This window comes from Carassius auratus, chromosome 31, assembly GCF_003368295.1.
Source record: "Carassius auratus strain Wakin chromosome 31, ASM336829v1, whole genome shotgun sequence".
Lineage (NCBI taxonomy): Eukaryota > Metazoa > Chordata > Actinopteri > Cypriniformes > Cyprinidae > Carassius > Carassius auratus.
Window position 1 is genome coordinate 10,360,282 of NC_039273.1, and position 18,195 is coordinate 10,378,476.

Genomic DNA, 18,195 nt, shown 5'->3' on the forward strand with positions numbered 1-18,195 from the left:
GTGCATTCATCTTTGCCACGTTACATTAATTTTGTTGACTAGTTCTGTATGCTGTATTAATAAAAACATAAATGGCATTAATAAAAAACACTAACACTAACAAGCTATGCAATATAGTGTTGATAATCGAATGTGATTCTATGAACGCAATATAGCATAGCTTGTCACAGATCTACGGCTCTGTGTATTAAATGCATCTGAATAATTTCAAACTGAAAGCACTTGATGGAGATTTACTTGTATTATTAATCACAGAATTGACAATCACATGTGATTTTAGTAAATGAGGAAAACTAGGATCCCAGGTGTATTCAAAGTGCCGCCATTACTGTCTAGAGTGCATGGAATGGTGCACTGTGATTGGTTGTGCGGATATATCATGTTCTGCAAAAAAAGGAGACTGGCATTTGTCTATATATAGGTAATTTTTTTAAAAAAAATTTTTTGCAGTTAACACTCTCAGAAGCCGGCTCACAGTTCAGTCTGAATCCCTCACTAGACTAATGAGTTTAATTCTGAATGACATATGAAGTAAATGTTGCAAACTATTATCTCCATGTCGCCTGTAGAGTAACTAGCTACTAATCTCTTTAGCTTTAATTTATGCTTAGCTAATTTGTAGATGGTAGTCTAGCCAGTCAAAACGTTTGGGTATCTTACCCAGCACTGCTTAGTTATTAATTGATTAATAACTTAGTTAGTCACTGCTTAAAGATTTTAATTAAGAATTAAATTAATAATGAACTTTGCTTAGTGTTCAAAAGTACTACATATGCTAAAAAAAATTAAAAGGGAGAGAATAAATGAAACATGAAAAAGCTTTTGGTTAGGTTGCGTGCAATGTTGAGAAGTGGTGGCTTCTTGAGAGTGCATTCTTCTCTGACAACATCATTAGGCCAAACAAGTGTGGCATGGGAGAAGAGTTCTATCAATAAAGTACCAGAGACTAGAGACAGACTGCCAAAGCTTGCCCAAAGAGAGTGGCTGAGCTGTGGGTGCAAGCAGTGGCTGGAGGCTGGCCGAGAGCTACGTCCCAAGGGGGTTTGCTTGGAAACACACCCGGATCTCGCTGCCTCACATTTCCTTGCTCCTTCCTCTCTTTATGACTCAAACTGTCGATGTACAAACAGAATCCTCCAAGTTCTATGTTTATACTACCCCTCTGCAAACCACAGTTTGGTTTTTACCACTGTACATGTGCTGCAAAAACACATAAAGCAGCATAGTGAGTGGATAGCATGACAACCAAACAACATAGCCATAACAGCAAGTAGGGCAGAGTGGAGTCTGATGAGGCCCTCATGAAAGATGTTCCCCTGGCTTTGAGAAGCTGCTGGCATCCTGCTCATTTCTGTTCAAGCAGCGTGAGACAGCAGCTTTGATGACAGACCACAGAGTAAATTTCCATTAATCTAAAAGCAAACTCAGCTACAGCCACTGCAAAGCCAACCACAGAAGCCCTTTAAAGTTCCAAAAAGTGTCAAAAAAAAAAAATCAAAGCACAGATGGTACAAGCTAAAACTATGCAGCTGTAGTTGATAGTAATTTTTTAAATAATGGCCAAATATGTGTATGTATATATATATATATATATATATATATATATATATATATATATATATATATATATATAGAATGAATACAATTAATGGTAATTAAACAGTTAAAGTCAATAGTGATGTTTTGGATGTTTTAAATGACATGAGGGTAAATGAACACAAAGCATGCATTTCAAAATATGTTTGTGTTCCATTAGAAGATAGAGAGTAGAACAATATAAGGTTGGAAAAAAACACCATTAAGGCTTTCTTCATAACTCTCATCAATGTTTTTGATATTTTGTCTGAAATTTGGCATTTCAGTGCTGTGCGTTATTATTTAAAAAAATGTTCAAAGGAAACCTCTGAAAAGTAAAGAACTATCCTAAGCACTTTCTATTGATTGTCAACGTTTGTTGAACTCATCTCTATTCAGCAAATAAGCGCACACACACAAATACTCTTGCCTAAAGGCAAACATTTTGACACACAGCCAGACAGTACACACTCTAGTCTGAAAACTGTGCACAGAACTACAAGAAACATGTTTATAATCAGATATATACAGCTACTTGGCAGCAGAGTAGAAGGAGAAGAGAGATCATATTTTTCCATTCTTATATAACTCTGCTGGAGCATGGAGGAAGAGGAGGGGGAGGTAAATGAGACTTTGCTGAAAGTTAGCTTTGACTCTGAAACTCAGAAAAAGTGGAACAAAGAGATGGTGTGAGAATCTGCTGAGGAAGGCAGCCTCAGTCTGAGATCTGCCTAGGGGCCATCTCATGTGTTCTTTCCCTTCTCTCTTCCTCTATCCCTCTACCGCTCTTGTCTGCTCCTGAGGGTCAGGACCATCACTATCCCCTTGACCATTTCATGGAAGAGGCACTCTCATTATAAAGTCTGGGACTGTATTTTTTCATGTGTTTTCACCACACTAACAAAGCCCTGAGCATAGTGCTTGCCTTTTCGCTCTCTTTAACTGCATTAGAGTCCTTCAGCTCAAGAGCTTCAGCTTTCAGAACAGCCAACTACTTTAAATCATCTACTACAGATAATGAAGAAGCCATTGAAAAGATCTGTTTCTGATGCTATAGCAGCCATGCATTTGAGAACAGTTTGAGAACAGTTTGAAAAGTTTTAACAATTATTACTAGGGCTATCCTTTTGATACATTCATTTAATTAAATGAAATAAGAATAAAACAATTAACAACTCAGAATAACATCTAATCCATACGTAGAATCATTTAAAAGTAAATGGAGCTATGCAAGCCATCTTCCAAGTTCCATCTTGCAAGTCCAAAGCATAGATTTTTCTGGCCTCTTACACATACAGATTGGTTTTTGTGAATTGTGGGGACTTTCCATAGACTTCTGTTGTTTTTATATTGACCAAACAATATTTTCTATCCCCTAACCCAACCCTAAATCTACCCCTTACCGAAAAACTTTTTTTTTCTTTATAATTTTTTATTTTATTTATTTTTTATGGGAAATCAGGTCTTACTATCCTTGTAGGGACACTTGGTCATCATAAGTCTAGTTACTAATGCCCTAGTTGTTACCTATATGAATGTATTTATACACTGTTAAAAAATATTCCATAAAATATACGGTAAAAAAACAGCAGCGATGGTTGCCAGAATTATACCGTAAAAAATACGGTAAAAACGTTTTTTTGGTTTAACGGTTTTATACCGTAAAAAATACACTGTTGTAGGTTTAATGGTTTTACTTTATATTTACAGTTTAATAACATAATTTATCTGATATAATATTAATATACGAACTTATTGAAGTACTGAAATCTGTTTTGTACCTTTATATTACACTGGTAACCACCAAAAGCAGGTGGGGATGAGAAAGTCACGTGGTGAAACAAAGCCCATCACAAGCAGCTTTTATATAATAAGTTACATAGAAGGTGCACAGTGTCATTCACACAAGCACTAAACACCATCATGGTGAGATTCATTAAACTGAAATATGCAATAAACATTAATTTAACAACATTTTATGTAACATACAAACCTAATAAACATAACAGATGAGAAAAATTAAGAAGAAACATAGTAATTTCAAAGAAAAAACATCAAATTTAAACACAATTTGAAATGCAACGCAGAGAATTCTGGGAACGTAAGTTTACGTTTTTTCCCTGTAAAGTTTACAGGAAATTACCATTAACCAGTAAACAGGTTTGTACTGTAGTATTTTCACAGTTCTTTACCGTTAAAATCACAGTCATTTTTTACAGTGTAGTTAAAATCCTCTGCTAAGTTAAATACGTATCAAAATTCAGGTACAGAATTCAGGTAAGAAACTTGACTGCAGATGCTCCCAAAATGCTTCAAATATCATTTGACAGCATAACAAGTTATGTCCCAAAGCTTGCAAATAAATTATATCTGCTTTCCCAAGGAAGACACAATCTTTGCCTCTGTCTTGACTCCTGTGGTTTTCTTAAAGGGCACATCTTTGATAACACTCGACAAATCGGCCCTGGGGTTCTTCATTTGATAATTATCAGGCAATGTCATTGATGTAATTGGCACTCATTAGAGTACAGTAACTCTTTAACACTCAACCCATCTGAACTTTCATTTTAATGACACACACACATACATTTGTGGCTAGAAGGACGGGGACCTTACAGATGAGGGGGTTATCATAATTACCACCATAATCAGTTTCTCCTCCACCATGTTATCGTTTCAGTAATTATTTGGGTGCTAATCAGGATTTATAGTAATTAATCATAGATCAACATGCGTCTCTCCATCAATTAATGTAAAAAAGCAGCTGTGTGATAAGGGTATGTAACCCTACAGACATAGCAAAAGACTGGATTATTTTATGAGTTTTCAGAGGCTAATAATTGGTTAGCCAAACCCATAACTCATGAAGTTCATTTTATTTCAGTTTAGATTAAAAAGGGGTGTAGTACTGTATTAAATGTAATTTATTTTTTCCATTACTGTGTTATTGATATTAAAAGATTAGCCCACCCAAAATTAAAATACATGTTTTGTAGCCTGTTTCTCACAAAAAGCATATAAAAGCAAATCATAGAGCTTCAGAAGACTTGGAATATAGCAGACGATAAAACACTAACCAAAACCATGAGTTTTGTATTATCATGGTTAAATGAATTCAGTCTATAGTCAGTGGTGGTTGGATATAGGACACATGAAATTTTATTGCATTTCCCTGCTGAAAAAAAAAAAAAAAAACACTAAGCTGGATGACTCTTAGTTGGTCACCCAGCCAGGCCTTTGCTGGTCAAAAGGCTGGTTTTAGAGGGGTTTTGACCACTTCCTTAGCTGGTCAGGCTGGGTGACCAGCTGAAACAACCAGCAAAAGCTGGTAAGGTAAGTTTAGGCTGGTTTCAGCAGTTTTTATTTTTTTTTCAGCAGGATAGAATAATCATTATAAATAATCGTTATTATAATTTTAATCAAAATAATCGTGATTATCAGTTTAACCATTATCATGCAGCCCTACTATCAGCACATATGTTACTCATATGTTAGTCTGGAGGCCTTGAGTTCCTTGAGCTTCTTCTATTCTCTACTATCATCAATAGACAGGACCTAACACCAAGGATTCATAAACTTTACAGAAAAGATTCTTACTGGCCTACAAGACCAAATCTGTGGAAAAAAAGTAAACACTATTTCAACACGTCACTCACCATCTGAAACATGATTCAACCCCACACCCAGTGAAACCTTGTTCAACTGCTCTGAAAGCCAGACGGCAGCCCTGATCGGATTCAGAGGGAGCCTCTTTCAATTTCTAAGTAATGAAATCCAAACTCATTAGCACAGGGAGAATCCCTTTTAGCCAACCATGCAGAATGCCCCATAACAGCCAGTCAGATTTAGACTCTAGAACAGGTCTAGGACTATGCACCACAGAGCTCCAGCACTGCTTAGATAAATCGGGTTTAGCCTTTTCCAACATTAACTGTATTTGGATTTGCATTACAATGTTGCAACTAAACAATTACCCATTTCCTGCTATCTCAAAATCTGCTTGACCAATCAAATGCACTTATTAGAGCTGTTATACAAGTTTTAACATAATTTATTCATAACTAACGTAGACTAGATCACTTGGAAGTTGGAATAAAGAAATAAAATAAGTCCTCTGTAACATTGTAACATCGCAGCACTCTAAATAGGCATAGGGTCATTTAGCCTATAAATAGACCAATGCACCAATTAAAATGAGTCTTTTTAACAAATTAAATTAAGATTCATTTTAAATTAAGATGGGTTTTTGGCAGTAACGAAATTAAGATAAAGGCTCCGCCGGATTTGCTTCGCCACTAGCAGCTGACATTTATTAAAAGAATAATGCCAACATTAGCGTAAATACTCTGTCCACATTATGCATTTATGACTCAATTAATATTTAGTTATCATTTGAAAAACCTTTACTCACAGAGATTAGGCTAAGCCTACATGTTTTTGAGGAGGAAAATGATTGAATCCACTGTAGATGGCTTCAGTGCGTTCCTGTGCTCACTGATGGTGCGTCATTATTTACTCATTATTCTCATTCTAAACATGGTCAAAACTTTTCCACACTTTAGACTTTGCTTTAGTTGCTGCTGCTTTAGTCGCTGCTTTAGATGCTGCTGCTGCTGCTTTAGTTGTTGCTGTCCCATCGGTTTCGGGCAAATATCTTCAGCTTTAGCACTTTAGGACAAAATGCCCCTTCTTTGTGTGGTATTAATTTAAACACAGTCCGTTTGCCTTGATTGTAAACATGTAAAACAAAAAGCCAGATGTGCCAAAACATTGGATCAGAGCATTGGGCTTTGCTGTGTGAATTCAGCGTAATAGACCTGCTGCTATCTATTAAGTTGTTAATATTTATTAAGTAAGGCATTATAAATATCCAGCCGGTTGTTATGGCAGAATAACCCCTGACAGGGTGATCAGGACCCCAATGCGAAGCGGAGGCAGGGTGTGCTACTGTACAACAGAGTAATGGACAGGACATTCTTTTAGGCTCCTCATGAAGTGAAGCTCGCTGGGAATAAAGTGCTTCTTTTCCATCAGCAATAAGCCATTCAATAAAGAGTATCATGTTGCACATTCATGGCAGGAGCTGCTGGAGAAGTCAGACCCCACAGGGAGAGGTTTTTATTGTGAGCTCAAGCGCTTCTATGATGCTAAATCGGCACACTGCCTCCCATGCCCTTGTGCTCAGCCCACATCAGATGGGAAGAGACTCGGCTGCCTTACGTTCAATGCATTCACGGGTGAGGCTGCTGGGAAACACAATTACTGTGTGGAATATTTTTGAATATAAAAACAATATGGTGCTGAACATTAAGTGTGCTACACATTAAGTTAACCTCACTTTAAGTGCATGCATCAAATGCTTGTCTTTGCATTATTTAACTAAAAATATGTGCTATTATTTTAAAGAAATACAGCTCAAACACTTTAAGCAAAGCCTTAAAAAAAAAAGGTTAGGTTTAAAATGCTAAAACACATATATACTGCTAAAACAACAACAAAACAAAACAAATAAATGCATCTAAGGCAATTAAATTAAGACATTTGAAGTGTCATTTCAACCCAGCATGATTGTCATCATGAGAAAACCCTAGAGGAAGAAAATATAGGGGGATCAGAAATAAGGTGGTTGTGCATGAAACTCACGGGTCAAATCAACTTGACCTTTGACACTTAAGATGAAAACTATTCAGAAGAGACATGGTCATATGGTCATGGCCATGTTATCATGTGTGTGTATATCTGAGAGCAGCAGGGATGAGAGAGACAGCTGGTCTAAGCCAAAGGCTATATGCGAGGCTGCCAGATATGACCTCATGGTCTCACTCAGTACCTAGCATGAGATATGCATTACACATTTTCATGAACATATAAATGAGACTAGTTTTACCACTTACCAGCCAATATGCACCTTCCCCCCTACTTTTTGTACCATACTTGTTAATAGACACAATAAATAATAATTAAAAAGGAAAAACAAAACAAAGATTTATCTTAAATAAACTAGTAATTTTAAACATTTGGACATATAATATTTTTGGAAGAAAATAAAAGATAAAAAGAAAAGAAAAGTACACTTGGTCATATATTAAAATCAAATAAAATACCAAATGATTAATATTCACAAAAACTTACAACAACTTATTGCCCTGAGCTAAAACTAAAATATGATATCAACAATTTAAAAAAGAAAGCATATAATCATTACTACTCCTTTGAGAGCAAATTTCATTATCCATGCTTTTTCACAAGGGGACAGGGCCATATATACAGACCAGACTTGTGGGTGTGCACATGTGTGTCTCTGTGTGTGTATGGGTGTTTATGAGGCACAAATGCGGGGCAAACAGTGTAAATGTGTGTATAAGAGCAGTGCTGTGTTAAAGCTGTGTGTGAGGTCTCAGGGGCTCTGTGTGTGCATGTGTTTGTGAGACTGAGATGTCAATGTGTTCCTGCTTCCATCTTGCCACCCTGACCGGCTGCCTATAAACCTTTCCACCCATGAGAGGAAAGGTGAGGCAGCTGTTTTATTGAAATGTAAAGAGAAATTAGAGCTGTTTCTACACGTCTCAGCTCAGGACAATATCAGGGCCCATTTCCAATCTTCATACGGGCTAACCTTGACCCCCTGCTCTAAGGGCTTGCTAAAGGCCCATAATGTCACACCATTATTCTCCACAGGATAAAATGAGATGGTATCGGAGACAGTGCAGATGACCCGATAAACTGCGCTCCACACACTACTTGGCCACATAAAAGCCGTAAAACCCCAGCTCGGGACTGAGCCTCGTAAATCACGCAGCATTAGGGCCTCACTCACAGAGGACAAAGCCTCCGCTGCTCATTTATGCAGCGTTGAGCTGAAGTTATTCATGTCTTGCTAGTTTGAATTTCATCTCTTCACTCTACTGCACCTCTGCATCTCAGCTAACACACATATGTCACGGCAAACATCTTTTGACAGCTTGTTCCTGTCTCACCCTTCATCTCTTCACATGCCAGTTTCTGACACGCTTACGTGATGATGTCAAACTTAAAGCTCATTGGTTTAAAGGCAACTTCCTGTTATTAATATTTCAGTCTTTAGTGTTATACTACGTACAACAGGTCAAGGATATTTACATTAACTTAAACTATAATAATAATAATAATAATAATAATAATAAAAAAAAAATTAAAATCTTATTTCAGCTAGTTGCCAAGACTGCATTTCTAATGTTTGTTTAAATTGAGCTTGACACCCTTGTACTTCCCTTAGTCTATCTCTCTATCCCTCCCTCTCCATTTGCTTGATCATCCACATGTTCCCAGTGGAAAAGAGTTATACAAGGCCTTGCACTCCAAAAGGCAGTGCTAAAACTGTAAGCGAGGCATAACAAACAACTGCAACAAATATATGCATTAGAGTTGACATATGCTGATGAAACCGAGTCAAAACACTCTGAAAGCCACAGATGGTTTGGAACACATGCCCTCATTTATGACTGACCGAAAGGCTGAGATTTTTTGTTTGTTTGTTTGTTTGTTTATGTTTTTGATGAATCTATTAAGCACATGCATAGACACAAACAGAGAAGGCTACTATGGTATTACATTATATTCTATGGTATTACATTATATTACATTCTATAAAAGTATACAGAATCTATTTTTTGTTTCTGCCATTTGCACTAATCCCAATACAAATATATAAACCAATATTATTTTATTCACATTCATAATTTTCTCATTTTAAATGAGCCACCACAACTCAAGGTTTTTGCCACAGCTGCTATTATTAATGTTAAGTGTTGTTGTTATCCTTGAATTTTCTAAATTTACTGTTTTATAAGAAAGGTAGAAAAAAATAGTAAACAATTTTATTATTTTTTTTATTCAGATGCTCAATTACTGTGGAGGCTGTGGAAGTACATAAAACAATTACAGCAAGAATGAAAGCTGTTATTAAGGCTCATGGAGGCCATACAATATATATATATATATATATATATATATATATATATATATATTAATATGTGTGAATAAAGACCATTTAGTTGTTTCAGTTTTTGACTTGCCTAATAGTTTGACAGATTCCTAAAATATGTGTGTTTTCTCTTTATTATGACAGGTGGTCTAATAAGTTTGTTAAAAGGGTCATATGACGTTGCTAAAAAGAACATTAATTTGTATATTTTGTGAAATGCAATGTGTTTATGCGATTTAAAAAAAAATCCACATAATGTCCATTATTGTTTCTCCTTTATGCCCTGCCTTTCTGAAACACGTTGATAAACTGCATAAACATAAAACCATGTCTGGAGAAATGACAAATAAAAAGCGCTACACTATGCTGCTCAAAACTCGGGTTTGAATAATCAAATGGCGAATTATTAAGTCAGAAGTGCCAGACTGTCCTTGCAAAGATGGAACTGAGGAACAGCCAGTGGTCTGAGTTAGCGGCGGCTGGTGGGCTTGAGAACGGCATGACTGGTGAGCAACCACATGTGGCGATCCAGGGCTGGACTCCGCTTCGTCCACGGTGAAAGCCGATCTGGCGATTTACAGCGCGAAGTTGATGTATTTCCTCTGCGACAAGCATGGATCAGCTCATGTCATGACGAAGCAGATATCATGCTCATTTGGAAGGCAAATCAAAGTAGTTTCCCTTTTACAACAAAACACAGCCTCTTGACAAGAGCGGTGGCAGCAACAATACAAGAGCGAGAATCAAAGTTACGCCTCCTTTCTTTGCGTTTGGGCGGTGTTATGCAAATCTTCCCACATTGTGATGTAGACGTGGGGGCGTGTTAAAATGAGCTGTTTAAAGTAGGAGTGTTTGACTGTTAACTTTTATAAACAATATCTCTTTGGATTTGAGACTTTGGTCTTTGCAAAATACAGATCGTCATTATACACCAAGAGCTTGTAACACTCCAAAGAGAACGGAAAAACTGATCAATTTACCCAGCTGACTAGCTTAAAAAGTTACCAAACGTAATTTCACAACAAAATGTCACAGAAAAGCTTTTAGAGCATGAAAATACATGTAAAATGGTCAGTCTTAAAAAATCGGAAGTCTTAACATAAAAGATATCAGATTGAGGATGGCTATCATTTAGTCCTTTCCATCCCAAGATCATACTGATACTCTGTTCTTTCCTGTTCTTTTCCTTCTCTTTTATTGTCTGCCGATTTTATTGGTTGGCAAAGTGCCAGTATATCTGCATATGACATTTCTGCATGTGTGCGAGTAATTTGTCATATTAATTGGTCCGGATTTTCTCTCCAACTTTGCCCCTGAAGAGACAGAGCAAGACAGAGAGAAAATAAAAAAGAGGTAGGGGGAAGAGAGAGAGAAAGAGTCAAGGTCGAATAGCTGTGTGTTAGGATTTATTTGCTTTTTATGGTGGTATAAATTCTTTTGTGACAAACACTTACTCACATTCATAAACGCACAAAAACATTGTTTACTCTTTTCATGCACTACTGTCCACTGGGCCTTTTCTGAGTCTATACAAGAGTATTTTTTTTTTTTTTTTACACAATCAGATTGTGAGGAAATCCGTTCTTTTGTCTATATGTAAATCTGACCAAATAAATCCTCATGCGTACAGCATATGATGTCATGGCTGAGTAAACACATAATTGGATGAGAGACAGTGAAGTAAGCGGTAAGCTGATGGCAGAGGTGATGTAAATTCATTAGGTGCGTACACATAATTTCTGGGTAAACATATACAAATGAAGTACGTACTGTACATGTAAACCAGTCTCCATGATAATGAGCTTTGCTTGTCTAAGGAGCACAGACCCTAAGGTTTCCCAACTCATATACTGACCTGGGGTCAGTCACCATGTACACAATCAGAATGAAGCTTTTAAAAACAGACAAATCTTAGCTTACCCTGAGATAGCATGCTTCGCTGGTCATATCCATCCCTAACAACGTGTAATGTATTGATGGTTTTTGGGTCACTTTTTAATGGAAAGTCTCTCATTTCAAAACCACATATGTGAGCAGGCTAAGCTTGCAGCGAAAAATTCATGTGTGTGTATCCCAGATACAGTACATATAAAGTAGAACGACAGAAGGACTGTCAGGCCAAATTATTAGGATTAAAATCATCTGCTCATTTAAAAAAAAAGAAAAAGAAAAAAATCCTAGTGGTTGAGAAACCCCTCATGAAACAGACCTTGAGGGAAACCTAAGGACCGCTAATGCACAGCTACCGATAACAAGACAAACATAAACAGTAACATAGCTGCGCCCTTGGCCGTGTCAGGAAGCATGGTTTAGGGTTCACATAAAGTGATGCTGAATAACTGCACACTGGGTATTGCAGTGCCAAAAGCATTCTCATTCAAATTATTTTTGTGAAATAAACATTTAAAAGAAAGTTTGGGCTACTTTGAACTTGCATTATTGTGCCATTTCAAATGAAGCATTGAATGCTCTGTATAAGTACAAATAACAGCTTATCCCAGTCAACATGCAGACATATAGTACCAGACACTAAATCCTCTTTTTTTTTTTTTTTTTTTTAAGTATAGCACTTAAAAGATCCCCAAATCAGATGCATTCTCGTCTGTGCTGGACAGTAAGGATTTTTATGTGCAGACGCTGTTCCATCATATTTAATGTGTGTAAAAGTACTGGGCAGATAGTAAATGAGTGTCCTGGTGTCATGCTTGTACTTTCCACACTGGCCATTTCATATCAAATATTTGTGTAAGATTACGTGGCAAATAGCCAGAGGAAATGATTCTGAATGTGGGTGTGTGTCTGCAGGGGTTTACATTGCTAAACTTTAGAAACCAGTTGTGAACCATGTTTGAAGACTTTAGCTAAATCTGACACAACCTCCCTTTGGGGACATTTGGGAATGTGCTCATTTTAAAAAGATTTTTTAAATTTTCTTTTATAAATATAGCATGTTTTTATTTTAATTTAAAAATAATGTTTTCTTTTGGATTTATTTGAACAGTAGGTTAAAATTAGCTTAAAATTAGTTAAAATTAGCTTTACATAAAAAAACAACAACAACAGTGTGTAAGTACGCGGATGATTTAATTATAACAAATTGTTTTTAATTGTTTTTGTAAAACTGTTTTTACAATGCAAACGTGCATGCAATCTAGAACAACGTCACACCTCAGTTGTGGCTAATTCTACTCCGGATCACCTTGTCAACAGAAGTAAAACTAGCTAAACAGCTTAAGATCGTCCACGTCATTTTAATCAGCGCTTGCAAGAGAAGGCAGGGGATCCTTTAAGGAAGATTAATGTGTTTTATAGTGCAACTGAGGCAACCTTAATAAGATTGCTATCTCTTTAATGAAGAAATGGTGTAATCAGTGGGAGAAAGCCAGGGAACGAAAGAGAGAACAGGGGAAAGAGAGAGCTTCTGCTCTTCTTAAGCATTACAGCTCAGATGAATTAGTCCATGGCGCGTGAAGACAGCTTGGCACTATATCCTGTAAAATATAAAGTAAAAAAGCAATCCGAAGCATTCTAAGTATATTCATTATACCTCACCTCATGTACTCTCATGTTAACTTCCTACTCTCAAGGCTTCAGTGCTACAAATACCCATAATGACCAGGCTTGAGGCCTGTATGACTAAGCAGAATGCCAAATTTGAGCTTGTGCTTGCAAATGACCTTAGTTGGATGAAGACAGAGGAGGCTGTGGAACAAAGGCCACAGAGAGAGCAGCTCGAAGATTATTACATGGTACATTGAAGCATGTGATTGTGTGCAGCTGAGAGGCTGCGGAAGAAAGCACTGGTCATTCTCACTGGGTCATCTGGGACACCAGGTCAGCCAGTGGGGAATTCCATAAGGCTGCAACATCATGACCTCAGGAGAGAATGTATGCATGTGTGCTTGTGTATATATGGAGGTTAAAGTCATTGCTTGAGGGCATGACCGAGAACAGCTTTGTGTGATGGGAAACAAAGGCTAGGAGGGACAGAGAAATATACATAGAGAGAGAGAGAGAGAGAGAGCAAAGCAAATATTTTTTTTTAAATGTGTCAGCTCTGCATATTGCTAAAAGAGAAAGAAAGAACTAGAAAGAGAAGGGTTGTGTTAAAACAAAAGAGAAAAGCAGCAGGCCATGGCCTTGAGATGATCTAGAGTTTGGATAGCTTGGTGGATCTGTTTCCAAAACCTAGCAAGCCGCCTCACTCCCTACTGCCTACATAGGCACCTGTTTTCTAAAGCAATTTAGCAGCAACATATTAATACAAAACTCTTTGAGATTTTACATGTGCTTGGTGTTAGAAAGCAAACAATATGATACCCCGCCATAAACATACACCGCATTCGCTTGGTTAGAATAATCATTTTTTAAACACACTGATCTATCTTTTATTAATAAGTGGTATTAAAATGACAAAATATTTATATTTCAAATACATGTTGCTCATTTGAAATTTCTATCAGCAAATCAGCATTTAAGAATGAAACTTCATTAAGTTTAAATAAGTTTACATTTCAATACAATTTCAAAATACTACAGAATTTACTGCATTTTGTAACTGCATAATTGCAGCTTTAGTCTGTGAGCATGAACAGAAATGTACATGATGCTTTACAATGCTCACTAGCTTTTGAAACAGAGCAAATATGACTCCTATATAAGTAAAAAATACTCAGGGTAAAAATGACTGTTTCTCCATAATGTAGAAGAACAGAAGTCTATGACTGTGACAGAAACACCATAAGAGTGGCTGTGACCTTTGCTAAACTGTATTTGTCATTCCCTTCTCCTTGCTTACATGTATTTGCCCACTTTCCTTTTTGTTTCCTCTCTCACTTTCTCTCTAGAGCCCATGCTAACAGCCACAGTGAATCCATCAGCATTTGACAAGTGCAGTCATCCAAGAGAGAGCGAGCCGGACGTGGCCCCCAAAAGATTGCTCTTTAAACGCAATGTTTTGCCAACAAACTTTACCAAGCTGGAACATATAAGGACCAAACTAGAGAGCTGGAGGCACAGGAGTGGTCAGTTGTTTGCTAAAGCACTCTAAGTACATTACTGGCTGCCTCCGAAAAAGGAAGTCATACATAAACTGATGGGTTATGATGCGAATGGATGCGTTCTAACCTATTTTTTTGCTATAGTTCTTTTGTTTTTTGTATAAATCACGTTTTGGTTTGTGAGGTGGTTCACTCTGCTCGCATGCCAATCTAGCCTTTAGTCAAAGAGATGATGAAACCACTAGGAAGGAGAGCCTGCACTCACAGTCTCTGCAGATTCTGAGTTATTTTATCCACACAAATTCACAATGCTCGAGGACTAGTAGTACTGTGCATGTAAAATATGCAAGTGGAATAGAACTTTTCTATTGCTTCAAATGTTTATATGTATAAACTGAAAGTTAGTACTGCTGTTCAAAAAGTGCAAATAAGATTTTATTTTGAAAGAAATTAATAAGTTGAATCAAGGATGCAATAAATTGATCAAAAGTGAAAGTAAATGTTAAAAAAAGTTTTCAATGTAAAAAAAAAAAAAGCTGTTCTTTTTCTGTTCATCAGATAATCTTGAAAAATATGTATCACAGTTTTCACAAAAAATATTAAGCAGCAAAAGTTGTATGAACATGTATGAATAATAAGAATAAATAAATGCAAAATAAATGTAGCGTTGGCGAGTATAAGGCATTTCTTTCATAAACATTCAAAAATCTTATCAACCTCAAACATTTAAACACTAGTGTATATGACAGCCAGTCGAATTAGATCACTGAATATAGTTTAGGGGTAAACCATGTTAGTTTTAAGTAAGGCTCAAGCTTGCCACAGATATATTTACCTCTAGTCTTGCTTTGGGGCTAAGGTTATGACCCCACAGAAGCAAGCGAAGGTCACACCAGGCCCCATAAATCTATGTATGTGTCCATGGGTGGTGCATTTATTAGCTCTAAGTTATAGTCTACCTCCCCCCAAACTGAGCCTCTGTGTCACAGACTGTGTTGACCAACGTTTCCAATTACATTTTCAAATGAATTTTGACAATCTTAAGTAATCACTGAATTCTATCTTCTATGAGTTCTATGAGTGTCAGGGAAATTGGGTACAAACAATAATATGCTACATTACATTGTGAATTAAAGTATTTGTCAGATTTGTTGTCAACCCATATGTTTATCCATGCTTGCTGGTTTACAAATCCAAAAAGGCTGTACTGCAAATTCTGAAATAAATGTACAATCATTCATAATTACTCAGGTTTGATAAAAAAAGGGGGTTGTTTAACGGTATCAAAATAGAAATCATAAATCCTCCACTGTATTGTTTTGTGCTGAACTGATATAATTCACATTTAATGCACTTTATGACAAAAAGCTGAGGCTAATGTTAACCTCCTAGGACTGTCTGGGACTCCAGACTATCTGCCGACATCTAATAGGCCTATATTAATTTATATTATGTTGCAGGAAGTTCAATGACTGAAACTCAATATTTGGATTCTTGGATTCAATGTTTGGACTGCCAATCCAGAAGATCCAAAACAACAAAGTTTCATCAAGTCTGAGTGGAGTAAAAAAGCTGCATCAATGCAAGTACCTAATAGATACAAGTATCGTGAACTATTACTCATTATTCTAGCCCTCACAAGCTTACCATGAACACTTACTAAGTACTCATCAACCAATCACGTTTCTCAATCTCTCTTCCTTACACACATTTAGGCCTACATCCACAGAAGACACTACTTTCACATCTACTTCCAGAAATTTCCACCCTCAAAGACATAGAAGCATGACTTATTTGGACAAAACATCTAAAACTAGCCTAGGCTCGTTGGCTGGTCATAGCTGGTCAGCACGCTGGTTTTAGAGGGGTTTTGGCTACTCCTTTAGCTGGTCAGAACGGTCTTAGTTGGGAGGCTGGGAGACCAGTTGAAACAAATAGCTAAAACCAGCTTGACCGGGCTGGGAAACCAGCTAAAACCAGCTAAGACCAGCCAACCACATTAGGTTGGTTTAAGCTGTTTTTTTTTTTTTAAACACTGTTCTTGATAATTACCAAGTTAGCTATCCAAATAAAAACACACTGGATTCTCAAAAACTAAAGCCTGGGGTGATGCAATAAGCTTACAATCACATAGTCCAAAAGAAAGTTTTTACAAATATACTGTACAATGTATACAAATAAAAGATCATCCAAAAAGACAAATCTATACTCAAGAAGATTAAGAAAATGAGAAGCCCCTTTGATGTCTTACCTGGAGCAGCTTGTATCTCCATTAGGCCTCCAACCATGATAAGTGCCTCGAGAATTTTCACATGATGTTCTGGGTTTACATCCGCACTGGAGAGAGAGAGACATTTTAACATTAAGTATATACAGTAGTCAGACCATGGTGAAAAGTGACGTTGAACCTAAACAAACTGCAAGTCATGAAACATGGAAAGTTTAGACAAAAAAATTAAAATGAGAAACTAACATTCACACACACGCACGCACATGCGCACACGCACACACACACACACACAAACACACACAACAGCAATCCAGTTGGTCATACTCTATCACACACATAGGTCATGGACGTCTTGGGTTGCAGAGGCTGATCCACAGGTGAACTGAATGCTTGTTTACGGTCAAAACTTTTTAGAGGCAAATGTTCATTAGTTTATGCATTCAGCTGTAATTCAGGTCCTGTGATGCCTCAATGACCTCAGGTAGTGAGTGAAGCTGATGACGAACCAGAAATGTCTGTTTGAGGCACAATGCATTCTCTCTCCCTCCTTGCCCTCTCTCTCTTTCTCGCTCTCTGCCTGAACTGCCCCACAGCCATAAGACAATTGACAGGCTGCTAAGAGCAGGGAAAGTCCCACAGGAGTCTCTTGGCAGAGGTAAAGGAAAGCAGCTCACAATCGAAAAAGAGTGAGGTGACTTAATGGACTACAATGTGCTGACTGAGTTAGCAGTGACTCACTTGCACACTACTCTTTATTATGTGCACTAAAGTCCTTCATTCAGGAGGGCACTTTATAGAGGGTGTGATGTCATCATCTATTTAACTTTGATGAGATACAAATCTCTAAAATACCAAACTAGCTAAAAAGTACCATGGTACATATTATGTGGACACTGATTATTAAAATGGAAAATAAATAAATGAAATACTAAATAAATATTTCTGTATTATTAACCTGTGGGTAAAACAAAGTTTGCCTTTACATGGCATGCCACTACAATCTCTTTTCCACAGTTTCCAAGAACCACGGGGATCACAATAAGGATTCATTTAACCTGTGGCATAAGGACAGTTTGTAAAAAATCTATTCCATAATTAATAAAGGTGCAACAACAATATGATCATGTAGTATAGTCTGATACAGAGGTCTGGTACATAATAATAGTCAGGTTACATAAATAGTAACATTCACTCCTGGTACTCTTCAAATGGCAAGTAAAAGGGATTATAACATAGTGCAACACATTTTAATAAGCATTCCCATCTGTTGTATGTTATGTGCTGTTCCTCTCAAGAGATTATACTGTGGGCTGAGGGACAGATCAGGAATAACAGCTCCCTCATCTCTTTTCTCCACTTTAATTAAACTAGGGAAATAAAGATAGGCTACGACATATGTTCAACTGAGCTTTCTGCTGAAACAAAGA

General features: G+C 37.0%; 1 protein-coding gene across 1 annotated transcript in view; it reads right to left on the bottom strand.

The window, feature by feature from the left end:
• pik3r3b (phosphoinositide-3-kinase, regulatory subunit 3b (gamma)) overlaps positions 1 to 18,195 on the bottom strand; it is a 155,429-nt gene that overhangs the window by 52,779 nt on the left and 84,455 nt on the right. Inside the window, exon 7 of the mRNA XM_026213537.1 lies at positions 16,790 to 16,875. Coding sequence (XP_026069322.1) covers positions 16,790 to 16,875 — 86 coding nt within the window. The remainder of the gene's footprint in view (positions 1 to 16,789; positions 16,876 to 18,195) is intronic.